Raw genomic sequence first — 27,028 nt, forward strand, 5'->3', positions numbered from 1 at the left:
ATTGTTGTTATGTAGTTGATTTTAATGAAAATCATTTTGGTCACCTTGTGTGTTGTAAAGGACTCTACAAATAAAAGTTGATTGACTGATTGATAAATCAACGAATTTAGAAAAATGATAGGTGCTGAGGTAAAATGATACCGAACTGTTGTCGACAAAGACAGTCAACCTTCTGACAACAAAATATAGCAACCATGACCCAACATGACATATTGGAAGTACTAAGCCATTCAGAAAATAGGCCGTCAGTATGTTATCGTGTTCTCAACATAGTGTCACAATGTACAAGATTATTTTTTTTCTAAACTGGACAACAGTCTTTTGCACTTAAGCATCCATTTAATACAGTCTAGTACAGGACAAGTTTATCATGGTTCCTGTGTTCAAGGGAGCGGACGTAATCCAGTTCGGACTGAGCACACGACTTTCAAAAACATATTGCCATTAACTGATTGAGTGAGGGGGGGTTAAGCATGAACAAATAATGATAGACTTAAGTTTTTATCTCATGTGAGGATTGCGTTGGCAGACAGTCAGCTGCCCTGCTAGAGGTCAACAGTCAGACAGGGGTCACTGTATCACATTATGCATTATTGTGAAGCTGAACAGTGTTTTTAGTTTAGATATCTAATGTTTTCTTACTTACTGTTCACAATAAGATAAAGCACCTAAAGTAAAGATTGTTTGTTCTTGTTTAGGATTGATGCCTCTGCTTTAAGGACACCAAATCTATTGGTTGCCATAATTGAAGTCACTTAACTAGTTTACACTGATAACATTTTAATTTGACACTACACACACTAGACAACTAAAATTGTGGGAGACAACGCATAAAAAGACACTTCTTATGGATTTCAACATGGCAATACTTGGATTACAAACACTAAATGATTCCATAAGACCTCTAGATCACACACTTCATGTTTGGGGTAAGAATCCATAGATGTGAGATCTCATAGACGCTTGCATGATCAAATGTGACTTCTGAGGATAAAAAAGGAGGGCTATCAAATCAATGCCTCCAGCTGCTCTTATTTATCAGTTTATTAATCAGTTCTCCTCTTGGTTCTGAGGGCATTCTGTTGATTACTCTTCCCAGTCTGCTCCTCGCAGTGGTTACTGAGGGTACTCCATTAGAGATAGTCTAACTAGAAACTATCAATATTTAACATGTAAAAAATAAAATCCTAAATCAAAGAGGCTCTGATGCAATTATTAAAATAGTCATATTAACTCTACACAGCTGAGGAATGAGCCTCAAGTCTGGTAGTAAATCATCAAGCTTAGCCTTAGCTGTACAATGTCTGTATCCCTTGGCATACAAATTCAGACACACACTACTAAGTGCTTGTCACTATTTCTTTATATATGAGAAAAGATCTTAATAAATGGATCACATCAGTATGAGACATGGAATTTGTTGTTACAAATAACAGTCTGTTATGTTACTCTTATGAAATCAGGACTAATGCATTTGTGATGCATTTGATGCAAACATGATTTAATAGAATTAGCCTTTTATTGTTGAGCAGAAGAGTCCAGTGCGTGCGTGTGTGTGGGGGATCAAAGCTCGCTTTTATGCTTTTAATTCAATTGTGAAAATTTAATTCATAAAACCTCACATTTCTACTTTTTCCCAACTGTGTGTTTGTGTCCTTGGGCACTACATCATGCAAACCCACAAAACACATATTTAGGAGCAGTACTGGTGTTTTTTTCATCTGTACTAAGACATGGACCAAATAATGTTAAGTTTATGGGCTTTTGAGATCAACCAAAGATCAATTTCCAAAGATTAATTTTATTAACATTCTGAGATGACAGTGGAAAAGTTACAAGACAATATGAAATCATAAAAGTCACATAAAATCAGAAGTTTCCATCAAACTGAAGGCTATCAGTACCACCCTGAGGATTCTGACTTGCTCCAACATGTAAACCAGAGCTCTTTTAAAGCCTTGATAAAGATCAGAATGTGATTTTATGCTACACTAAATTCAGCTTTCCTCACATGAACACTGAGAACATTCTATCAACGAGTCAGCAAACCTTTATAGAATAAGAGACTAACTTCATAAGAGCAAACAGGAATCATCTACATCTCTATATACTCCTTCTAATTCCCTCGTCTCCATCCACCAATGTGTCCCAACCTTCTCTCCTTCTTGTCTGACACTAGCTCACAGGGTTGAAGTCACAGCCGCCTGCCATGACTCATGATAACATTTAATCCATGTAGGCGTGCGAGGGACACAGGTAGTGACACCTTGTGCTGGTTGCCGAGTAGCCTGTTTTTTGTGCAACCAGAAGGCAAAGCACAGCACACAAGAGCACGTGCAACAACAGATCCAATGTAAACATAAGCATATTTTCTACAATCTATAATGTGAAAAAGGAAAATTACCTCCCACGCGTCCTTCCTGCCGTCTTCTTTCACAACAGTTTGTTCCTTGTTCAGTTGCAAGGTCACCTCGTAACACTCTTGGATATCTGTGAGAAAGAAAACAATAATGAGCTTTTTTCCCTTTACTTGGATGATGTTAAATAAACTACTTTTTTAAACTGTAATCATTGACACTTGTTATAAGATCTCATTGTCCTAAAGCACTCCTTGAGTTGTGTAAAGGAATCAGCCAATCAATCATGGGCACATTGGGATGTCTGTTTTTTTTCCTGAGTGATGCAGTGGGTGAAGACGTGGGGGTGGGAGTCGTCTGTTTACATGGAAGTAATGTCTCCATATTTCTGAGTTCTTGCCTTATGTTTTTGCTGAACTATATGACTCATGACTGAGTTACTCATCAAGGCAGCATTTGAACACAGAAATCATTTTTTATTGTACCTGCATGACAAAAACAAAAGCATCTCTGACTTTTGATTCTTTTAGTTTTGCATCACTAAAGTTTGTCTGTAGTTGTGTGTCGTGTCTTTTTAAGGGCTGATGACTGTCTCTATAAGGAGAGGAGTGTTGACAGCGACCTCTAGTTAAAGCAAGTACAAATGACTATGTGTTACATGCTTTGATGGATGTAACATATGATGATATCCTAAACTTTGGCTTTGACAGATTTCAATACGAATTATACAAACTCTGTATTGTTGTAGAAGCAGTAAGCAGCACAAAAGTGCTTTTACCTTGTTGCTAACATCAGCATGCTAACATGCTCAAAGAGGAAAAAATGTACACATGAAAAGTCATGCAACCTCAAAGCTAAGACAAAAAGGCTAAAACATATTCTCTTTCCAAAATCTCTGACTCTTAGTCCAACATCTGCACTTTTATTAACATGCTGCTCAGTTTTTAAACTATGTGTTCTATTCATTATATGTTTTTCAAAGAATTTTTTATGTAATAATTTATGAAATAAGATGCTATTATTCTATACACTGCAGGACCTGAGTAACACTTTTCATTCCTTCATGTTTAAACATGTTTGTATGACAATAAACTGAACTTTAAACCTTTAGCTCTGAAATACAGCAGGTGAGTCTTTGGTCCTGCTCCTCTCTGTCATAGCACCAGATCAGGCAGGTTTCTTTTCAAGTCAATGTTTTGACGTACTCTGGATCAGCTCTGTTGCAGTCTGGCTGTGTCCCTGCCCCAGCAAAGTGCAACATATAAGCAAGCCTCCTAAACTTGCTGGATACCAGAGATATTAAGTGTCAAATGACATGTTTTTGTACACAGAAAGCACTTAAAAACACCTAGTTACTTTCAAAATAATAATGAAAAAAAAATCAACACCAGATCGTATTTGGCTGTATATGTATGCATACTTGATTTTGGCAACAAACTTACATAATGAGCACAGTCAGGCCAGGAGTCAATGGTTTGAGGTTAAACAGCTAAACATCAAGCAAGTGAGGTTTATTAGTAGGGTTGGAAGCACAGGAACTACTCTGTAGGGCTGCACGATTATCGCAATAGCAATCGCAATCGCAATCGCAATCGCAATCGCAATCGCAATCGCAATGTCAGCACATGCAATTCAGATTTTTCTCCATGATAACCGAGCAAGTCTGTAGACTCATCATGACACAACTTTTTTTATTAAATCGCAAGCACAATCGCAATCGCAATATTGTCCACCTAATCGCAAATCGCACCTTTTCCCCAAAACGTGCAGCACTACTACACTGTCCAGTGACTACAGCTGGCTGGTATCCTGCAAGTTGCAGGGCTGAACATGCAGCTGTTGTGAGGTGATGTACACAGTCAACACACAACGGAGCAGAGCTGGATCAGAGATTCATCTGGTGTATTCCCAGTGTTATCTGTCAAAATATTAATAACATCTACTAACAAAAAAAAATAACTGAAAGTCACATCTTGCATTTTTAAAAAAAGAAGAGACAATGGGGCCCAAAAATGTGACTGATTGGATGACAGTTAGCTACTCTTTAACATCAGTCAACTGCTCTGTCTCGTTTTGAAATGGTTTCATTCCAGATGAAATTTTGTAGGACTTGTGTCCATTAATAAAACATTCGTTTTTGACAACCAACCATACAAAAACCAAACATTTTAATGCTGCTAACAGTTATACCTCAGTGCTGAATCCTTGCTAACTTGTCCAGATGAATGAAGCAAAATGCCACCTCCATTAGTGAGATGTACACCTGCATTTTCTACAAAACTGACTCGTAAACGGATCTATGACTGAAGAGTGCACCATAAATGTCCTCACCAGCTAACAAGGTATATAATCTGATAAACAATTTTATTTGGGAAGTCATTAAAGCTTAAAAGTTCTTTGAAGGTGGCAGACAACACATAAAGTGTCAAAATCTTGTAAATGGTAGCATTCTTGTTTTAGCCTACCTGCAAAGTCTACATTTCTGTTTGAACTGTGCTGCTGTGTTTGTTTCCCTTTCTTCTCCACTCATCACCTCTTGGCTCATTTCTCACCCATGTCCTGTGGTCACCTATTGAGTGGCAGCCATTTGATGAGAATGCACTGGGACAATTCTGCTGATGTCAAATGCAGACCTGCTTACTGCACTGTTGACATAAAGAGGTTGCTGGAGAGTTCATCAACTTCCCAAAGTTCAATGTCAGGACAAAACATCCAGAAAGACACATTCTTAGAAGGCTGAGAAGGACATCTGGGGAAACAGAACACACTTTGAAATGTGTATCTCTTGTCGAAACATAGACTCAAAGGCAGTTCTGCACCCAATGTGTTTGTGTGTGAGACAGATAGATAAGAGTCAGTACATCCCAACAAGACACTGTGAGAACAAAAGTGTAAGAATGGAGCATGTGACTCATCACTGTGTCTGAATGTGGAGGAGTGAAGCAATGTGTGGGCAGGGGAGTTTGTTGCACAGCTGACTAAAGAGCAATCTCACTCACACAAAATCTCATATAGCTGCAGAAACAGGCACACAATACAGACGCACAAAAAACTACAATGACACCAGTAACTTTTTCGTGATAGTTTTCCCCCATACAGGGGACAAGCTGGTCTGCTTATAAAATCATCAAAATGTGTACAATGTGTACAAAATGTGTAGAATAAAAGAAGATCTCAGACCTTGAACAATAAAAACTGGTGTAGCAAGTGTTGATTTCTACATTTCTAATCAATATCCCTTCATATTTTTAAAAAAATTTCCCAATACAGCAGCATGCAGTGTTAACAGTGAATCAAAAAGCTGCCACCCTGTGGTGTGGGAAGATGAGGCTAATGGCAAAAAAGAGAAAAAAATGCAGTTCATCAAATGTCCACTAGAGGGGACTTCATTGGAGCAATGATAGAAATATAAGATTTACAACAGAATTCAACCAAGCAGCTATCTCCTTTGTTGAAAAAATCAGGCCAGTGAAGCAATGCAAGAAATGCAGTTCTTTGAGTGTCCACTTGAGGCTGGTCGCAAGAGCAAAGGACCCCATTGGGTCCCATGTCAAAATGCTCAATTCTATAGTAGAAGTAAATATGTTTAAGGCCTGATCAAAATGGTTTTTCTTTTATTTCTACATTATATATGTTTGGAACATATTTTTAAGTACATGGTGTTAGTGTTGTCTATGTTTAGGTTGACCTGAAGTAAGATTTAGTCAGCATTTCTAGTTTGACCATCACCATTGTTGGGCCTTGAAATGCCTTAAGAAACCAATGGGTGACATCACAGAGACTTCATCCATGTTTTATACAGTTTATTAATTAAACATTTCTAACAGCCTTGTAAATGCCTGGGAACGCCTCAGGATCCCCCAGGAGGAGCTGGAAAATGTTGCTGGGAAGAGGGATGTCTGGTCAGTTTGCTTAGACTGCTGCCTCTGCTACCCAACCTCGGATAAGTGGAGGTAAAGATGGATAAATGGTGGGATACAGCTTTTTTCAAGAAATGGACAGGCTTCAGTACTTTGTTTTGTCATTTGAAACAACGTCAAGTTTTTTTATTTTCAGTCATCAAGTCTGAAGGCTATTTTTGAATAGGGCTGTGACCAGATTTAACCGAGCAGCAAGGTTTTAGTAACTTCATTGATAAAATTTGGCTTACCAGAAAGGCATTCAATGTATACAGTTAATTTGATGAAAGTGTTAGCAAACAGCTAAATAGCCATCAGGGAAGTAGAAATCTAAGCATTTAAAAATGTATTTGGGATAGTTTGTTATGTAGCCATTTAATGCAAATCCCAAGCTCAGCACTAATGTTGTGAATTTGATGCTTCTGAGGTAGTGTATAGCAGGTTTACTAAGGCTACATGCAAAAACCAGCAACTGTAGCTCACAACAAGTTTTATGAGAGTATAGATAATTACCAGAACCAGTGCAGTTGGAGGTTTTAAACCTAAATAATGAGCTGAAAGATGCAGAAGGCTTATGCTGTGGACTTGTGAAATAACTCTCAGTGGGTACATCCACTTGAATGACACTTTGCATATCTAGTTATTTGACCTCTTCCTCATAAAACATGCTTGTGTTTCCAGATTTCATGAAGTCTCATAAATTATGCATCTGTGAAGTCTTGCAGGATTTTCTCTTTAGCTGCATCACGGACACCTGGCTTACTTTCACACAACTAACACTTCTAATTACATCGCTTATCTATTCCTGGCAGAGGCAGCAAAACACAGAGAAATTGCTCAATCAGTTCTTGAAGTGTTATGCGACCAGGATTCACAGTTGCACACAGAAGAGAGAGTCTTGTTCTTTTAACATCTGCAACGTTCCCCAAAAAATGTATTTGAACTGCTCCAGCCCTCAGAGACCACATAAATTCCTGGGCATGGAACATAATGCATAATCCAAGCCAGAAGCTTCTTTCACAGGACTTATTCCCAGATCTCTTTTTGATGTTGGGACAATTTTAGGACAGCCTGGTTGGAGCTGTGAACATTTTTGTCTCTGTCAGAGGGGGTTTCCCGCACCTTCTGCCTGTCCTACAAAACTACATGCAGGATCAGCTTATTTGAGTGTTTTAGGGCCTCTTCTATCTGTCACGTATCTATTCAATTGGACTGAAGTCATCGTGTTATTGGCTGCCCTGGCTGAATCATGCAAAAAAGGAAAGGGGATTTGCCTGGTTCTTTATATGAAGATGACCAACCCACAGCTCACCGGAATACCACATTCACAGAAAACTAGGTCACAATTTCCAGGCAGGGTAAACAATTCACCCCCTTGTTACTGCCTCAGTAAAATCCTCCCCAGGCATTCAGGGTCCTCTGTAATTTAGTGCGTCTGCCTACATGTGAGCCCCAACTCCCCGCGCACATCACCCCACTGCCTTCCACTGCATGTTTGTATGTTGGAACAAAAGGGTGGATGCACTGTTCAGGCAACCTTTGTTCGTGACTGTGCAACCATGCAAACATCCAATCAAGTGACCAGTATTGAAGCTTCCCACACTGCATCAAACACCTCTTTTCTTCCCACAGTGGATCAAAGTTATAGACATATCTTTAAGACAAATACTGCACTGTAATTTCTGCTGGTTCTTATTTCAATCCCCAAACTTTCTGTTTTATAAGTTTCAATCCAAAGTTAGGAGTTAGTTTGCAACATTGTCAGATAGCTCTCAACCCTTAGCCCACCACCACACTGACGAAACAACACAAAATGGTCCAAACAAGACCGGTTATCACAGCTCTGAGCATGCCAAGCCAAACACAACAGGAGGATAAGAGGATGAGTAATGTTTTTACTGCACTGTATTCCTATTAGAGCTGCGAACTGGCTGCTCCTCCACTCTGCTTTTCCTTATGAAAACCACATGTTGAATGAGGGGCAAAGTCTCATCAGTCCAGCAGCCGAGGGTCACCAACCACAGGCCTCCTTTTCTTCCCCTACCCTAACACTTTGCCCAGGTGATCCACAGAGCCAGGAAAGTTGTGGAAGAAGCTTGGCATGGCAGCCAGGAGCAGTTTATTTTCCTGTCTGCCTCGAGCTCAGCACCGATTGAACATTCTTTGTTAGGAATGTTTGGAATCTAGATTTGGGAAGCTAATCCTCTCTTTTTGTCTCCTTCAATTTAATTACATTCAGTGGTTACCAGACTGTATAGAGCATAAAGCTGATACTCAGATACATTAACTAGTTTTGTGTATTCCTCATGTTCATGAGTGTGACTTCTTACTTTCTTAACGTTTTGAGCAAAACAGTGTCAATCCAAGGAGGAAGTGTGAAGATTAAGTTTGTTTTCAGGGTATTTCTTTCTTCATAAGATGTTAACAAGATGTTAACCAGTGCCTTGCTCAAGTATACTTTAAGATTCTTAATATAATCTGACTATCTTTTAACTTCATTGTTAAGCTCAGGATCAGGATTTCTGTTGCAGTTTTTGTAGCGAGTCTATCAAATAGCTATATTAACTTGGGTGTGCATGATTTGTTGGCTCAATTAATAACCAAAGTCACACTTGCTAGTTGGTATCAACATTGGTATTATATTTAAACTATCTATATATATTTTTATTATTGCAGACCTAAAACTTCACAAGTCATAAGTGAGCTAACGCGCAGCCACTATCTCCTGCAATCTGAGATATCTCAAATAGTATCAAAAACAGATTCAACTAGTGAATAATATTATTCATTTGTTAGGTATGAATGTAAAATACATTCTTCTTTTTAAAAAACTTCTAAATAATTGTTTGGTATAGGGTGCTGAAAGGCTAATATTTGGCAAGCTAATGTAAGTTCATCAAGTTCTCTGTTTTTGTATTGCATGCTCGCATGTTAAATATTGACCTATAAGTGCTTGAAACAAAGTAAGCTACTTCACAAAGCGACGCAGATGTGAGCTGATTTGTAATGCATTTTGTAGGTAGGCCCTTAAGCTCTGCTGCATTAAGGAAAAGCCTTCTTCGCTCTTAAAGATATAAGCTCTTAGAGGCAGATGGTGTTTAACCTAGATGAGAGCAAAGAAATAAATGAGAAGTGGGTTAATTATTCCTTTAGATACATATAAAACTAATCATATTGTTTTCACTTGCTGCCTGATCAGCCCCTCTCCCAGTGAGGCAGTAATGGGTCAGTAGTGGCAGCAGCAGACCCAGGGGCAAGCATCATTATAACATGGTTGAGGTAATTAGAAGTACCACTCAACCGTCAGTTAAACTGAAGTAATGTGCTTTAAAAAGAACTGAGGTTAAGACTTCCATTGGCTTCTGTGAGCTCTTCTTTAAAACACCAAACTTGTTATGAAGGTGAGGCTGGTTACACATAATAATAGTGCCTCCTCAGATGACTTGCTGCACAAAGCCACTTTTTAGGACACAGACAGTGTAGTCAGCAGCAGCTTTGGTGTATTAAAATAATAAGGGTTCCTGCTAATAAATCAACTGTTCCACTTTTCATGGACAAAATCTGCAACACATAATAAGTTAATGAAGTGTAAGGTCCACAAGGAAAACTGTGCTTACATGGTACAGTTGAGTGTTAAACAACTGAGTCTATAGATGGACTGTGTAATGTGGCTTTATTAGGATTTCATTACGGCCTCAGTGTGTTACAGATTGGGGTATGAAGCTAACCACTGTGAGCCTGACTGAAAGGCCTCTTTCATAGAACTTAATTGGAAAACTTTTAAACTCAGTTTACTTCCAATGAAAATTAAAACGACCTGACTGTCTACATCCTGTTTCTGTCTGAAGCAGGTCACATGACAACATAAAACAAGTCTAAAAGGCTGACATAGTTTAATAACAAAGTGAGGAGCAAACACACTCTGTATTGCCACCCTTTTGTATAAATAAGGGCAACGTGAACAGGAAAAGTTCTTAAGAAAGTCCATCCTGAGAAAAGTCTGATGAAATATAAGCAAGAGGGTAGTTTTGAAAGACTACCTTCTGCAAAATAAGCAGCTTTAGTGTGTTTTTCTTACCAAGAAGAGCTTGGAACAGCTGGCTGCCCAATATTGCAGACACTTTTCCAACACTGGTCTTCAGAGCCTGCTCTTCAGGGCTGGTCAGGTTGGCCTGATATCGTCTGAGCAGCCCCACAGCTCGCTCTGTGTCTGCAATACAAAGTAAATATAGTGTCAGCAGAGAGTGTTCATATGCAGACGATCATCACTGACAGTGTTAACAGAATCTTTATAAAATAGATTTAAAGTAAATACATGTTTTAGAGCAGTCTAAAGGGAAGATAATCCAGGAACAGAATCACAATTGCACAATTTCCTTATTCTTGCTGCTTGAATCTACTTGAATCTTTGACTACATAAATTCATAATACTGCTCAAGTTATCATTTTTTGTCACATATCAACCATGTTGCCAGTTAAATGAATTCATCCACACAGAAGAAAAATCTTAATTTTCTTCCAGATTTGTCTTTTTGTAAATTAAGCTATCATATTAGGGGTGTGAAACTTGAGGTTCGCTACAGGTGCATGGAAAGTTGGTGGCCTGTTGATGTTGTACGAGGTGAAGCAGAGGGATGGCAGGCTTTACCCTAAGATGTGATGCACATTTTGTTCAACAAAAATGTTAACTCATGATTTTATTTAGCGTTAGTATCTTAAATCATCAATATCCTCTGTTAAAAAAAAAAAAAAAAAAAAAAAAATTCTTTATTTCAGTAATATTTTTAAAGTTAGAAGGAGCAACTGCAAAGGAGCAGGTTGCAGGTCCTTGCCCTAGAGTCACAGGTTATTTTTCAAAGTTTCTTGTACTGTCCAGTTCACAGTCCAAGACTCAAAATCTTTCAACTTTAAAGAACAATTTGGCATGATTCCACAGTGCAACCACTGGTTTCAAACGATTATCTGATACAGCATTACTAAAGTTTACACAGAGTTACCAAAACAGTGCACGGATGAGGAATGAGAGCCACTGACCATCACAGATTCACTTTAAGTAAAACATAAAGCATGTAATAGAGCAGATCACATCCTAACAAAAATCCACATTTGAGTGGTGCAATGTAGCACTAGTGTTAGTTACATCTCCATGCAGAGCACATTAAAGGTATTTTTCTCCTCCAACACGACTGTACGGCTGGTCTTTGAACCCTGTGGGTGGTGAAGAACACAGCAGAGAGCAGATGCACGGATCACGGAGGTAAACCTACTACTTCACAGTTTCCAGCTGGATCCTGAACATTTTAATCAAGGAAGAACCTCAAATCAGTAAACTGCATGCTGCTCGAAGGTTGCACACTATCCAGATTTGATACCTTTTAATCCCACAAGGACACGACAGAAGCACTGTGAAGTCCAGTTGAAGCATTCATGAAGTCATGAGCTGGCATTTCCCAAAAAAACTTAAACCGAGATTTACAACAAAACTTTGTCACGTGAGTGAGGTAGCGACGGTAAGTTGCGTTAGCGGTACTCACCATATTTATGCACCATGGTGTGGTCGTCTCGAAACGTCATGTAGCAGTGCAATTAGGGTGTTAACAAAAGTAGAATAGTTACAGCAATAGCTTTGGATAATTCTACCACCAAAACTGCCGCCCCTTCTCAACAAACAAAGTGTATGTGGAGTTTAAAATCCTGCTGCTGAACACTCCCAGTCTGTTTTTGCAGCGGTCAGCGGTGGTCCACACCCACTCACAGAGGTTAAGATGTGACAGGAGGAGAGACTGTTTGGCTCATGACAACTTTCCAGAAGTTTTGGTGTGAACGGCCCTGAACGTGACATTTCCCCCCTCCCTCCCTCTCTCTCTCACTCTCTTTCCTCTCTCTCTCTTTCCTCTCTCTCTCTCACACACACACACCGCTCACACGCGCCTCGCCTTCGTGGAAAGCGGCCCTATAGTTCAGGCTCGTGCAGCTAGACGACGCCACCTGCTGACTGCTTCTCTTTTTGCTGCGTAAAATCATCAATTGGAAAGCGAGGAATCCATTTTTCTTCTGTTTCAAACTCTTGCATCTTCCGCCATCCAGTGGTGCGTTAAGGTGGTCGTGGGAAATCAGAAACTTAACTTGGTACGGTTTACAGGTCTGAGGTAGAACTAACAGGGACGTTGCCAAGAGCACCGACAATGTGTCACGCTGGGCTCTAGCACCACAGCCTAATCTAATCCAACACAAAGACTGCATCACTTCGGTCACAAGAAAAGCCTGAAACAAAAGTAACTTTTTGGTACACCCCGGAAATGGGAACGATTTCTGCTATGGAAGCCCATTTCCGCCAATAATAAAAGAGAAAAGGACGAGTTTGAAAAAAAAAAAAAAAAAAAAAAAAAAAACATAGATAGAAAATGAATAAAAAAGGTCCTAATAATGAGATACTAAGTCATAGATAACATCTTGTTATTTTTATGACTTAGTGTCTCGTACATCAACTGACTACTGTCTAACTTGTCTTCAACTCACTTAATAATATTGCCTTAATATTGCCTCTTGGCAGTTAATCCTGCCCAGTTATTCTACTCTCCCTTAATCTTCCCCATTCACTGAATGAAGTTCTTTTGATTATTAATTCATAATACATCAAAGGAAAAATTAAATTAAAATTAAATTAATGAATTAAACTTAAAGGTGATAAATGCACTTTTTAGGCAACTACACTCTTTTAAAGCAAGAAGCAGGATTTTACAAATGTCTGAGAAGATTTTATGGATCTTATCAATCTCCATGATTATTATTATTTTTTTTAAACTTTATTACAGATTTTAAAATCATTCAGGCCATGGCTGTGTTATACTCGTCACACTTTACAGTCTATGTCTTGATGAAGTAGTAAGATTCTTGAAAAAACATTTCTCCTTGCTTTGATGAAAAAATTAGGAGAAATATAATAACCACTTTCAGGCAGTTTCTTCATCCTATCCTAATGACTGGGATAATAGATCTCTTAAGTTCTTTGCTTACTTTCTGTCTCAATTACACACACACACACACACACACACACACACACACACACACACACACACACACACACACACACACACACACACACACACACACACACACACACACACACACCTATAAAATGAGCTGTAAATTGTAGTGGAATAAAACAATAGCATTTCCTCGAACAACAAATCTGAATCAAAAGACATACAACATTTGATTTCAGTTGTCAGCGTCAAAATTTAATTACACTGAAGTACAGTACTTAGGGAAATGCAGATCTGAAATTTTAGATCTGTTATAAATTGAATTTACAAAAAAATCAAAAGGAAATAAAAGCTTGTGGGACCTGAAAAAAGAGACAATGACATGTAGAAAAAAATGTTTACTTTTGTTTTTCTGGCTCAGATTACAGAACATCTGTGGCTCACCTGCTCTTCAGACCAAAATTTTAATTCTGGTCTCAAATCAAAACATACACAACATTTAAAAAGACTTAAGGTGCAAAGAGAATATGCAGTGCTAGATGCAGTGATACAATCAAAGACCATCTTACAATTTCAGTATCAATGAAAGAAATGATTAAACCCTGTGAAAATGGGACCCAGCAAATGCACTCGATTCACACAGAAATTAAACTTGACTGCCATCTTGTGGCTCAGTGCTGATATTTCGATTCACATCCTTTACACGAAAACAACAACAACAAAAACAGTTGTATTTGTATGGCTTCAGAGTACAGTGTTTTGATATTCACAGTAACTTGCTTCTTCTTTCTCTGGGTCCACAAAAGGAACCTGTCCAGACTAAGATGCATGTATAAAACACCTCCAGGCCGAGTGGGACGAACTACACAGTCGGTAAGAAGGGAGAAAGTTCTTTCTCATTCCACGCTAGTGTACTCTCTCTGGGGTTGTCTGTGGAAAATGACAAAAAGGAGATGAATTAAATTTCTTGTAAATGCTAAATCACACACTCCAAGAGGGAAAAAAATGGCCACAATCACTAAAAGCCACCACTCCAAAAATGTCAATGTTAGAAAAAACTGTTTCTCACCGATTGATCAATACATTTTTCTCTGGTTTGTGGATTAGTCCCAAAAGTTTTCTTTCTTGGTAACGGTGTTCATCTGTTGCTAATCAACTGATTTTTTTTTATTTCTTACTCACCTTTGAAAAATTTTAAGTTATAACTAACCAACCTATTTTCATCTTGGAAGTCTGCAGTTGTAAAGTTGACGATTTGATTTTTTTAAGGAATAAAATAGAATTAAAATGTAGTTAATGATTTATAAGCTGTTACTGTAAAGCCTCCTGTAACACATGACTTTAACCAGTCACGTCCAGACTTGTTAAAGTCAGGCCAATCACAACTGCTGATCCAATGGGTTAAAGTGATGTTGGGACTTTTATAAAGCAAAACAAAACAAGATGGCTAAGTGAAACAGCCTGAATCTGTAATAATGACATTAAAGAAACAAAAACACAAGGTCAAGTCATGTACAAATGGTAAGTGTTGCTTCTACATTATTTAACTCTTAACATCTTTGTGTTGTGTTAAATATTCCAGCCATTTAAATGAGATATTTAAGGCTAGCTATGGAGCCTTGCAACCTACAGCTACATTGCAGTTAGTTAGTTGGGTACTTCTTGCTTGATGTAACTCTGTTTCTAAAATGTTTTCTAGTCTTTTACCCTAAAATAAAAAGGTAACTGATAGCTTGAATCATGTCCATACTTATGAAAAAATTAAATGAGTAAATATTTATTTTCGAGGATTTGTGTAAGATTAGTAACAGAAGACAGGTGAGTTTTTATTATGCATTGCTGTTAATCTTTTATAAAGAGTTAAAATGATTAGTGGGTCAAGGTGTTAGTCAATTTACAAGCAACTGTGCCCTCATGTCTTTAGTAAAGACTTTAAAACCTTTTTTACAGATTAAACCACTTTGATTTGATAAGATTCATTTAATAAGATTTCACAAAACACATATATGTTGCTGTAAATCAAAAGTGGCTAAATATTTGATAGGGTTAATTTGTTAATGACAGTTCAAACTAAAAAGAAGGGGAATTTATTATTATTAGCCAATGCAAACTGACTACAACTGTACTGTACCTTCTCTGTGACAGAAACAGTGTGTTTTCCTGGCAGAAACAGTCAAGGAAATTTGTCAGTCACAGACATTTTCATGCAACAGAAACGAAGGAGTGCAATCATGCTCAGCTTACCGCTGAAGAATGAAGAGTCCAATCATTATCACAAAAGATGCAACATCCACAGTGATCCATATCATTTGGTATGTCCGTGGTGCCTGAAACACATTAATATGAGAGTATATTAGAGATGAGTTGGACATACACTCACAGAAACAAAACTCCTCAGACAGTTGTTCAGCTGTCTGATGTGGAGAACGAAACTGGCTATAAGATTAACTGTGTGAGCATTGGTGCTCACCATGACCCAGTCTGGCTCAGTCATGGTTTTTAGGAGGTGGCAGGAGTTGGTGGTCACAGAGCTGGCCCCTGCACACCACAGCAGGGAGAAGAGCCAACGTTCATTCACCACCCACATGTTCACTGAGATATTCATGCTCCGAAGATCTCTGTAAAATGTAAACACAACATTTGGAATGGATCAGAGCAAATAGTGAGCTGGGTTAAAAAATGGATAACACTGGATAATTTACTCTGACGTAATGTAGGATGGGGAGCTTGTTATGTAGACTAGTTGCTGTGCTAAAGGGTGCAAATCATCCCAAAACAAGGAATCTGAACGAGTATATTGTCATTATTTGACCCTTGGTTGATTATCAGTTAAGCAATGTAATGGGAATTTGGAAGTACATCATGTACAGAGGTCCTGAAGGTGATTAATAGATCTCATAGGAGTATAATAAGATCTCTGGACACCCAGGAGATCTGTGAAGACAGCCTCCTCACACTCTCAGCTGGCTGCACAAAAAGGCAAAATTAAGTTGCAGATGAGCTTTTAGTTCCCTCTCTACCATACTTAAGTTGAAAAGAGGTGTCAGTCTTCTAAATGCATTGTTCAGCTGATAGGCTATTGACCTGGGGAGGCTGAATGTGTGAATATCTTTACAGTCAGGTATGTGAACACAATGTAAAAGATTGTCTTCTTACACAAAGTGTTCTCTTTAAATGTCCCCTTTGTGTGAAAAGTGTGCCACTTGGGAAAGCACTGGTGTAATATTTTTTTTATTTCAGGTTTATTTAAGAATAAAATTCAAGAAATCTCTAAAAGTGTGTGTGCTCCTCCACTGTTGATGTTTCATTGTGCCATGGTCAGTATGAAATCACCTAAATGAAAGACTCACTAACCTCATAACCCCAAATAACCCCCCTTTTAAGAGATGTTGTTTATAGGGCCATATTTCATAAATGAGGTGATTTAATTAATTTAATAATCCATGAACTATCATTTGACAACTGTTAAACGTCCGGAACATGTGCTATTTCTCAGATGGGCTTGTTTGTATTTTGTTTGTAGTTCATGAGGAGGCATAAACATTTGTTCCAGACTATTTCATACCCAGCTTAACAGGGGCTCTAGATGAGTCGTTATTAATTTTTTTTTTTTTTGTTGCTTGGCGCCGCCATGTTGGCAATTGCTGCGTTTTGCAGCAGCTCTCTCTTCTTTGTCCGTTTCTTGTAACTTTTTCGTCTCTTTTTCGTAATCTTTGCATTTGGATCATTACTTTGTATGGCTCATTTGTTGGTCATGGACACCAAACTTTTTGTGGCTTCAGCGATATTTTTACTGCTTTTTCTCCTGTGTTTGTCTGGAGATCCTACATGTAACCATGGCTGCACTGTTTACATGTGAACTCAGCTGTTAGCAGCCTGTAGCATGTCAATGCTAACTGGTGTAAGGCCTGATGTCTTCCCACAAGGAGAGGAGAAGGCAGTGAGGACGACGTTCTGGTTCTCAGGTGTGAGCTAAGAAGTAACGACGACATGGACCTGTCTTTCCATCCATCGTTATTGGGAACGTAAGATCTATCTCCAATAAGACGGACGAGCTAGCTGTGCTAACCCAGCAACAGAGGGAATACCAGAGGGCAGAGTAGCATCATGCTATTCACAGACATGGCTAACGGAGCTAACATCAGACACCAACACCACATTGGAAGAGCTTCACCTGCTGTGAGCAGACAGAATACAGACTACTGTCACTCCGGAGCATGACTAAAGAAGCTCAGTCCTGGACCCTGTGGAGGTGGAGGCTGACTGAACTGGAGAATGATGGACAAGCTGTCGTCATCTATTTTCTTATGGACCTTTTTGCACTTTCTATACACTTTCTTACTTTTGTTTACTTGATTGCTGCTGTGACTTTGTTGTACTTGTTACAACGACAATGAAGTTCTATTCTATTCTATTCTATTCTATTCTATTCTATTCTATTCTATTCTATTCTATATGGTTTTTCAGGGCCAATACCGAGTATTAGTCAATATTTGTTTGCAGTAAAAATGAAAATACTGGCGTCAAAATTTTGAAAAATACAAACTCCAAAACTTTAGTCTGTTGAAATGCCTTTAAGCACATGTTTATTAAACAGCTCCCAGGCTCAGCAGCATGTCTTATAAATGAAAACTAACTTTTCATTATTTAACGGCTGTCGGGTCAAAAAAAAAGCCAAATATCGGCGGCTGGAACTATTATCGGTCTATCCCTAATAAATCAAATGTGTAATAACACATAGGTTTGTGGATAAACAGTGCTTATTTTTAAATCAAACCTTATTCAGAGGACACGTCTCTATCACAGAGCCAACAGCCTGTGTACAACGAGATCACTTAACACTTTCTGCAGCACCTCAAACATGTTGAAACACTGTATTATTTATTTTTTGTTTTTCAACCTGCTCAACCATAAAACTACACCGCTAGGTGGGACACAATTCGAATCTCGTACCCTGAAGGTCTAAATATTCAGTGCCAGTGCTGTGTCTCAGCATGCAACACACACACTTTTAATTAACACGCCACTGTGAAACCCCCTGGCACCACCACACAGATAATAATGGGTGTGTAGTATCAGCTCCATTTCTTACCTGACTTCTTTCATACTCAACTTGCTGTATTTCACATTTAAGTGGTTTCCTGTTTCGTTGAGCATGTCGTTTATGTTTTTATAGACCTGGATGAAGCCTGGGGCAGTCTGAGTCACATATTCTCGTTTATCTGGGTGAAGCCAGAGGATCTGTAAAAGATAGAATGCAAAAAATAAACTAAATACTGTGAAAATGTCCATCAATTTTATTTGGAAAGGATCAAAATTAGACTTACCAGACTTTGGTCAATGCCAGAACTCAGGATGGTGCTGACTGTTTCTTCTGTGTCATTTTCCACATCCGGACTATATAAATCAAATATCACCGAGATGTTGTGCTGCTTGGCCAGGTTTAACAGCTGAAGTAAGGACGGTATGGTCTGTGATCGCGCTTTTAACTTCTCCTCTGCCGATAGCAAGGACACCGAACCGAAAGGATCTGTCTAGAAAGTCAGATAACAGCTCCTATGAACGTAGCACGATGGCTAATATCACAAAAATCTTTATGTGAGTGTGGAAAAGCATGTGTCAAAGCAGAGACCTCACCTTTATGAACCATTCACCTGCATTCAGACTCTGTAGTGTATCCCAGGTCAAGTTGCTGCTGTGGCTGAAGTATTTGTCCGGGAACTTCTCTTTAACATTTGTCGTTCTTCGCAGGAACTCTGCCTTGTGGTCATGCATCAAGAAGGGGACCCTGTCTTTACTTGGTAAGAAACACAATCAAACACAGTATTTGTGAGATTAGAGAGCTTAAGGTAGTAGTGCAGTAAGTATTTTTTTTAACCTTATTAAGCTCTGGGGGCAACATAAATTGAAGATTGTGTTATCTGTGCTCTGTCCCTTTCAGCAGGTGAGCAACAGTGGCCTTTAAAGCCCTTTTTGTTAATTTTGAGATTGTTAGTGTCTCTGATGTTTGGTTTTGGGTCAACCAAGAGTTAGGTAGAGGTCAGCATTGCACAAAAACCATGATATCAAAAACCATTGGCTCATGTCACCGAGACAACATCCATGCCCGTTAAGGGAAGTTTTTCCTTAAATATAAATAATAACATTTTATTAAAATTTACGGGTCTAGACCTGTGAATGTTTTTGTTAAGTGTCTTGAGACAACGTTTGTTATGATTTGGCTATCGTGGCCATATTGGTAGTGGTAAGGGCTTTGCATACAGGTATAGGGTGCCTGTCATGACCCTGAGCTGTGCCTCTAATTAGGCGTTAGAAAAAAGATTCACCCCCTGTACAGTGTGCGGATAGTAAAATTAACGACTCAGACAGGAGATGTTTTTTGAACTAGGCTGTAAATAAGTTAATTTCAGCTTTGAAAACAGCTTTTTTGGCTTGGTGTGCATGTGACTTCCGGTACTTCTGGAGCCAGCCTCAAGCGAACACTCGAGAAACAGCAGATTTTAGCACTTCAGCATTGTCTCATATTCCTAGCCTGGAGGTTGCCAGGTTGGGTATGATCACTCCCGCAGTGAGACAGTGATAACTGTCACTCAGGAAAGAAATTCAAGTTGAAAGATATTCGGACTACATCTACAAAGTCCCATAAAACTACTGCTGTTGAGGCCAGAAATATCAGTTTCAGACCAAGGGATGTGAAGCACCTCCCCTCTCTGATGGTAACAACCACTGAGAAGCGCTAGTGCAAGTGATTTTCAGTTGAAGATAGTCAAACTGAGAGTCAGAGAAAAAAAAAGACCTTTTGAGACCTTTTCATATCAATGTCAAGCTAAACCGCAGCAATGCTAATGTTGGCATGCATCATTCAGTTGTTTGAGATGAGTGTACATGAGAGAAAGAGAGAAACCACAGAGCAGGTCATCTAAAAAAGAAACCTAATCCATCAAGGGTTCTGTTTCAGAGACCTCTTAGTGAGCTCTTCTTGGTCTCCTGAGTCCACTTTGTTTGTGGGTCATCACTCTCTTTTTTTAACTTGTAAAATGTCTTTACAAACAAACTGTTCTTTTCAGTTGTGGTCAGATATTTGACCCCACATACACTGAAGCATGCTTTCACAGTCACACCAGAAAACCAAATGATGCATGGAAACTTTTGTTTTTTTGCGGTTTGGCTGTACACTTAGGTGTGTAAACAGTGTTCTTCTTTCTTTTTTAAAAAATTGTATTTGACTCACTCAACTACTGATACAGGTAGATGCAGTTAAAGCATGGTTTGTAACTGTTTACAAGACTGTTGCTTTTTGTAAAAACAGGACTCAGGATTTGACTTGACAAATTAGTCATTGTCTGCTCAAATCACACTCATGTAGACTTTTACCCATGATGCCACCCTCACTGTACCTGAGCTGTACATCTGTCTCAAAGGCCGTGACGCCGCACTCAATGCTCCTGTTGAACGACATCATGGTGTTCTCTGGGGCCAGCTAAACACAGCGAGAACAGGTGGATGAGGAAAACTTGTGTGCATAAAACCCACCATGCAGCCTACACACACACACACACACACACACACACACACACACACACACACACACACACACACACACACACACACACACACACACACACACACACACACAGTCCCACACACAGAGTTAAATTGGGCTTATTGGCCACCCAGGAGCAAAGCCAACTTTCAAGGACAGAGCCGAGTGACGAACAGGGTCAGCACATGACTAAAAATTTGTCCTCACCTGAGCCAGTCATAGAGTGATTTATCATATAGCATTAGTCAACAGAATGTACTGAATGTCAAGAGCATTGAGCATACACTTGATTCTGCAGTGAGGAGACATACAGCAAGCAAGCTGTAGAGTAGGCCTCACTCTGGAGCATCACTTGATGTCTCCTCTGGTTATTTTTTATAGTCCAGCTTGCACAGTTTTAAATCTCTTATTCAAAATCCTCTTTTGATCTGTTTGAACAACCACATTTCACAATAAAAATCTTTACAAGAAACTTGTTCAACCTCTTGAGAACCAAGCTTTTTTCTGGTGTGCAATTTTTAATTCACCTTGCTTTTGGGATCATTTGGGATGAGTGAGACCTAATAAGTATAAAAACTAAATTTGATCTTTGTACTGGAAGTTTGATTGTTTGTGTCATGAGTTCTCTATTAGTTGATGGTTAGTAGTGTCATTGTACTTAAATACATTGTATTTTTTCACTAAAATGGATCTAATGTTGTGATTTCACCAAAAGATGATGTTGGCAGTGTCTCTTAATGTGGCTATTTGGTCAAAGTTTATAAAAGATCACACTGAGAAGCTAAGGTGTGTATGCATCTTACAGCTCATGTCAAGTGAATCTGGTTCTTACCATCGGTGCCCCTCTGTGCCCAATAAGCTTTGGTTTCTCAGGTAGGTCACGTATCTCTATCAGACAGGGAGACTGAATGTAGTGGGGACACAGGAAGATGGCTGCTGACACCGCTCCAAACACCACAGCGATGAGGAACCGAGACCCTGTAGAGAACAAAAATCAAGAGTAGAATGATTCTTTTTTAACTCTGATGTGAGTAAACGAAGCCACTCTTCAGAAGTCCCCTCAGAAGGCTGAGTAAACAAAGACGACTATTTGTTCTGAGGGAGTATCAAAAATACCTGCACCCTTCAGATCCCTGTGATCTTTTTCATACCTTTTAAAATATTATTGAACTTAGAATTACACAGAAAGCAAATTACAATAGCATTAGTCTTTTGTTGTCATGCACGTAGACACTGACTGTTTAAAAACTTTGGCTGGCATTACACGCAGTATTAACTCTTTAATGTTTTTTTAACATTTTCATATGAGATAAGAAGATAAGAGATAAGATTCATATGGGGTAAGTTGATTTATTAATGTGGGGCAATGAAAATAATAATCACTTACATTCACCAGCCACTTATTTAGCTAAACCTGTTCAACTGCTTGTTGATGCAAATATCTTATCAGCCAATCACATGGCAGCAAGTCAATTTATTTAGTTTAATAGACAGGGTAAAGGCGAGCTGCTGAAGTTCAAACCAGGCATCAGGATAAAGAAGAAGAAGAAAGGTGATTGAAGTGACTTTGAATGCTTGAGCATTCATAGGAGCTCACCAAAACAAAAATAGAAAATTGGAACCGAATCAACAGATCTCAATCCAACAGAGCTCCTTTGGAGTGTGGTGGAACGGAAGTTTCACATTATGGATGTTCAGCTAACCAATGTGCAGAAACTGCGTGATGCTATCATGTCAATATGCATCAAACTCTCTGAGGAATGTTTCCAGCACCTTGTTGAATCTATGATACTAATAATCAACAATTCTGAGGGCAAAAGTTGTCCAACCCGCAAAAAAAGTAGCCAGTGAGTGTGTATTGGACATTAGATTGAGGGCAGTTCTTAAGGCAAAGGGTCTCTGAAATTGCTTATACCTTGATGTGCCTATAACAGACGTAATTCTTACATATTTCCTTGGCTGCATGGAAGCCTCTGAAGACAAACGGGCTCAGCAGTGTCAATGCCCCAACAGCACCAAACTGCAGGAAAGGAGCTGTGGCCTGCAAATAGGTCAACACACACCAGAAACACATGACATTTAAAAGCAAGAATATACACAGCATGTTTAATTCAAAGTCCTGAGATGTGACTCTTGTTGTACCTGCAGGGAAAGAGGAACAGTCGGCCACTCCTGTTGCCATTGGAGAGTGATCCCTGCAACTCCAAACGCGATGAATATCGCTCCTACAAACAACAAGAACTGTGCCAAGAAAGAGCAAACATTAAACCCAACAATGAAATAGGATTGATGCATATCAGGAAGAAGGAGTAATATTTTCATTACCTTATGTAGACAGTGTAGGTCGAGTGGTTCTCCTAGGACGACTTGGAACAGTGCGAAGAGCTGCAATGAAATGTGCTGTGTGTTAGAATATTATACACCATCATGACTTCTTCAGCTCTGAATGAACATGAAGCTTTTATTTTTCTTCACAAAGTCTGATCACTAATCAGACTTTTCTAAGACGTCTTTTTATTAAATTGTTATTGTATTGTTACATTGTGTTATGTTCAAGGTCTCCAGGTTAAACAATAGCCATTTATGTTTGTTTGGTGGGATTGAAAAAAGCCGTTCTCATGCCTGTTATTAACCAGTCTCATGAGAGTCTTGAATTCCCCAATTATTACTGCAAAGTTCTAACAGCAGAGTTTCAGTGTGCCATTCTCACCAGCAGCAAGACGCAGTAGCTGGTGATCGCTGCAGAAATGATGATGAGCACCATGAACCAGTTCACCCACCGCTTCAGTTTTACAAAGCCCTGCCTGATAATGGAACAACAGAGGGCAGCACAGGGTTAGCAGAACAAAGGTCATCAGTAAAGAGAAGAAAAGACAGGATTCTGGGCTTTTGTTCTATATTCAATGTGTGTGTGTGTGTGTGTGTGTGTGTGTGTGTGTGTGTGTGTGTGTGTGTGTGTGTGTGTGTGTGTGTGTGTGTGTGTGTGTGTGTTGCAATCACTCACCAGTTCACATCATCTTGGTCATTTAGAGTAACCAAACAAACGTACATCCAGCACAGGGAGAGCACGGAGACCACAGCCAAGACTGTGAACCAGCAGCACGCATGCTAATGTGAAAAGAACAGATGGAGTGATAACTTTTTGCAGCCTTCAGCTCTTCTAAAAACTGAAGCTATGCGGGCATGGCAGTTCAGCTAGAAATCAACATTTGTGTGTGTGTTTGTGTGTGAAAAGTGTGTGTGTGTGTAGATGCCAAAGACGAATTAGATCCTAAGACACTGGCACCGTGCCAACATTTTTTGTAGTTGGATTTGTGCTCTCCATTGTGCCATGACAACTTGGCTCTTCATGCTCTTTCACCATCAACACCTTCACTCAGTCATTTATGTGGGAGAAAAAAAACACACACCTCTACAAGTCCCACTCTGTTTAATCTAGATAAGTCCATTAAAGCCTGCTGAGACCTGTAAGTTTACTAATTGTGCTTGGCACACTTGTGCACATTCTTGAAATCAGTTGTCACTTTGTTCTTTCTACAAATATATGAAAATATTTCTTTAAAACAAAGAAAATAAGTTTATTCACCCAGCATTTAAGAACAAGGTGGCAAAATCGTTCATAAGTAAGGCTTTACATTTCTGACTGGTGGAATTTTAATCCCTGAGTGTGGGATTTGTAAAAGTGGAAGTACAAGTGACCCAAAACTTATAAAACCAGGGCAGATCTCAACACCCTGGAAGTTAAGTAAAACGTATTTATATTTCTTAAACTCAGAAATTCACATGAATATTGCAAAAAATACTCACTTTCCTCTTATTTTCACTTGACTGCTTCCAGTGGCAACTATACAAGCCCCTGCTGCAAACTCTGCACCAGCTCTCGTCTTGAGACATTACTTCCCCTCCTCACTCACTGTGTCTGTCCTGCTCAGACACCTGATACACGCAGCCTGAAGCAGGATGAAGGAGGACTCAATGATGTTTTCTCTGGGTACTAAAAAGAAGCCTGACCCTGTTTACGCTCATAAACCTATGGAGAAAAGGAAGGAAAAAGGATGAGTACGACAAAAAGCAAATGAGAGAGAGGGAAAAAGAGTTTCCTTGGGCATTAAGGCGATCCCCGCTCAATAACACCCTGAATAGAGCCTGTGTGCAAAAGGGGGGTATAGTCGATGGCAGCACATACAATAGCCAGCACCATGGGGTATTGAAAGTGGTGCTCGGACCAGCCTGAGTGAAGTCACTATTGAGCCTTTGCAGCAGCCTCAGTGGCAGTCACGTCCTTGTACAGACAGAGAGGGGGAGGAAATAAACTGAGGGTGTGATTAAAGAACAAACTAACTGATGAAGACTCCTCTTTGGCTTGTGCTTAGACTTTACGTGGGTTAAAAATGCAGGAACTTGGCATGTAGAAATGAAAAAGAGACTGGGTCACAGGAAGATATTTTCAACATGTCAGGGCACATCATGTGCCAGTTGTTCCAGGTTCCAGTACCTCTTCATGGGAAACGACAATGGGAATTTACCCACATTTCTGTCACCTGCAGATATGTGTTGAGCAACACAAGTTTGTGTTGTGTAAAAGCATTATTCACCCATAGTTTCTTGTTGGACCTGATTTGACCCGAGTCTTTTTCAGGTGTCTCTCCCCCGGAATTGTTTATTTTCTTTCTTAAACAAAGCTTTCAGTGAAATATGTCAGTTCAAGATAAAATTTAAAATCAGGCATTTCAAGAAAATGAAGCAGAAATTTTCCCATCATGCTTGAATAACCCCTACCTATTCTTAAACGTTAAGTGAAATGACATCCTTGCCCTTATTTCATTTGTTTATCTAATGGAATAAGGAGACAAATCATCCATTAAAAAGCGTGTTCAGACAAGTCCACAGTTTTAACTGTCACTCACAGAAACATTAGACAACTTGTTTCACTGCATATAGCTGGAAACTTTAAACCCGAACTGAAGGTTAACAGTGTGGGAAAACCACACAATCAACTCGTGACGGGAGGACAAAAGAAAGTGAAAATAGAAAAGTGGCCTAATTACAAACAAACACAATAACATTGTTTTTTTGTGGTTGGTTGCTTTACAACAGTGTTCTTTTGACAGCCCACATCATCTGGCAGAGATCACTGTTTATTAGAGGATACTGTCATCATCATTATCATACAGTTTAAGATGTAAACACGAAACATGCAAGCTCCAAGTAGTAAGTTTACGCTGAGTTACCAGCATGGTGGTGCAAATTGACAGACAAAACACAGAATGTTTCATGCTCCAAATAGTGTTCTGGTATTGATGTAAAGAAATGAAAGCTGTAGTGAGTCCGTAATGTTATGATAAAATGTGTAAGAAATTATACATCCAGGTGTTTTTGTTGTGGAATATTAAAGAAACTTCTTACATGAGTGATAACTGTTTCTTTCTAATGACAGGATCTGTTCTGTCATCAACCATTACTAAAAGTAGCCAATTCAAGGCTAACTTCCTTCCTCTTTTGTAGTTAAAATAATAATAAAAAAAATAAAAAATAAAATGACACAAGAGAAATCACTTCAGTTTTATACAGCCTTAGCAGATTCTACTATGACCAGATCAAAAAACAGAGATATGGTCACAATCTTATTTTAACACCTGACAGCAAATAAAGGAAATATTAAAAGACCCTTTAAAACCGTTTATCATTGCACGTGTCTGATCCCATCATGTAAATTATTTGTACGATTTTTTTCAACGTTCACGCATTCATGAGCACGTTTTTTATACAGTTTATTTTTCAAAATAGAATGTCTGACATTGACAGAATATTTGTCATATTTGATAATATTTAATATTCAATATCTATCTATCTATCTATCTATCTATCTATCTATCTATCTATCTATCTATCTATCTATCTATCTATCTATCTATCTATCTATCTATCTATCTATCTATCTATCTATCTATCTATCTATCTATCTATCTATCTATCTAAATCAAACTAACATAAAACACTCACCATCAAACGTTATCCGTCGCTGCATGAACCATCGCATCAAAAACAAACTTGTCGCGCAGACCACTCCACTTGCCACCTCTCTCCTGCGTCAACTCGTGAACTGAATGTGAATGGTCCCGTATGAATGGGTGCTGCTGGATGAAGGGGTGTAGCCTGAAACACGAAGGGAGGATCCAGAGTTCAACGCAGGTAAGTTTAGAGGGAGACTACTCTAGGGACTGAACGGGACACCTTCTAAAA

The 27,028-nt window shown here is 39.0% G+C and overlaps 2 protein-coding genes across 4 annotated transcripts in view; both read right to left on the reverse strand.

The window, feature by feature from the left end:
* The window catches only part of dlg3 (discs, large homolog 3 (Drosophila)), a 93,062-nt gene extending 81,019 nt beyond the window's left edge, over window positions 1-12,043 (reverse strand). The window contains exons 1-3 of one of the 3 annotated variants that reach the window (XM_074674814.1): window positions 11,791-12,043; window positions 10,335-10,466; window positions 2,405-2,490 (exon numbers count right to left, since the gene is read on the reverse strand). In XM_074674814.1, coding sequence (XP_074530915.1) covers window positions 2,405-2,490; window positions 10,335-10,466; window positions 11,791-11,830 — 258 coding nt within the window. In that variant the 5' untranslated portion in view covers window positions 11,831-12,043. The remainder of the gene's footprint in view (window positions 1-2,404; window positions 2,491-10,334; window positions 10,467-11,790) is intronic. The other 2 variants (XM_074674816.1, XM_074674818.1) reach the window with 2 other exon arrangements.
* Window positions 12,044-13,503: 1,460 nt separating this feature from the next.
* On the reverse strand, window positions 13,504-26,935 carry gdpd2 (glycerophosphodiester phosphodiesterase domain containing 2). Its single transcript, XM_074673704.1, has 16 exons — window positions 26,789-26,935; window positions 24,593-24,815; window positions 23,790-23,893; window positions 23,496-23,589; window positions 23,111-23,170; window positions 22,928-23,026; window positions 22,733-22,826; window positions 21,618-21,763; window positions 20,640-20,722; window positions 18,880-19,039; window positions 18,570-18,776; window positions 18,335-18,483; window positions 15,713-15,860; window positions 15,487-15,569; window positions 15,374-15,402; window positions 13,504-14,172 (listed from the first exon to the last, which is right to left on the reverse strand). Exons 2-16 carry the CDS (start codon window positions 24,677-24,679, stop codon window positions 14,105-14,107), a joined length of 1,611 nt encoding a protein of 536 aa, XP_074529805.1. The 5' UTR covers window positions 24,680-24,815; window positions 26,789-26,935; the 3' UTR covers window positions 13,504-14,104.
* Between the last annotated feature and the right edge of the window lie 93 nt (window positions 26,936-27,028).

Source organism: Halichoeres trimaculatus, unplaced genomic scaffold, assembly GCF_033239565.1.
Source record: "Halichoeres trimaculatus isolate MK-OKI-2021-1 unplaced genomic scaffold, fHalTri1.1 fHalTri1_scaffold_7, whole genome shotgun sequence".
NCBI classification, from domain to species: Eukaryota; Metazoa; Chordata; class Actinopteri; order Labriformes; family Labridae; genus Halichoeres; species Halichoeres trimaculatus.

What these genes read in the sequence shown, in the direction of transcription:
- gdpd2 (XM_074673704.1), bottom strand. Translation starts at nt 24,679, where the DNA reads ATGTCTCAAGACGAGAGCTGGTGCAGAGTTTGCAGCAGGGGCTTGTAT. An exon ending in CAAGTGAAAATAAGAGGAAA is followed by an intron (nt 23,894 to 24,592) that starts GTGAGTATTTTT and finishes TTTTCACATTAG; the next exon opens with CATGCGTGCTGCTGGTTCAC. An exon ending in CTGTTCCTCTTTCCCTGCAG is followed by an intron (nt 22,827 to 22,927) that starts GTACAACAAGAG and finishes ACCTATTTGCAG; the next exon opens with GCCACAGCTCCTTTCCTGCA.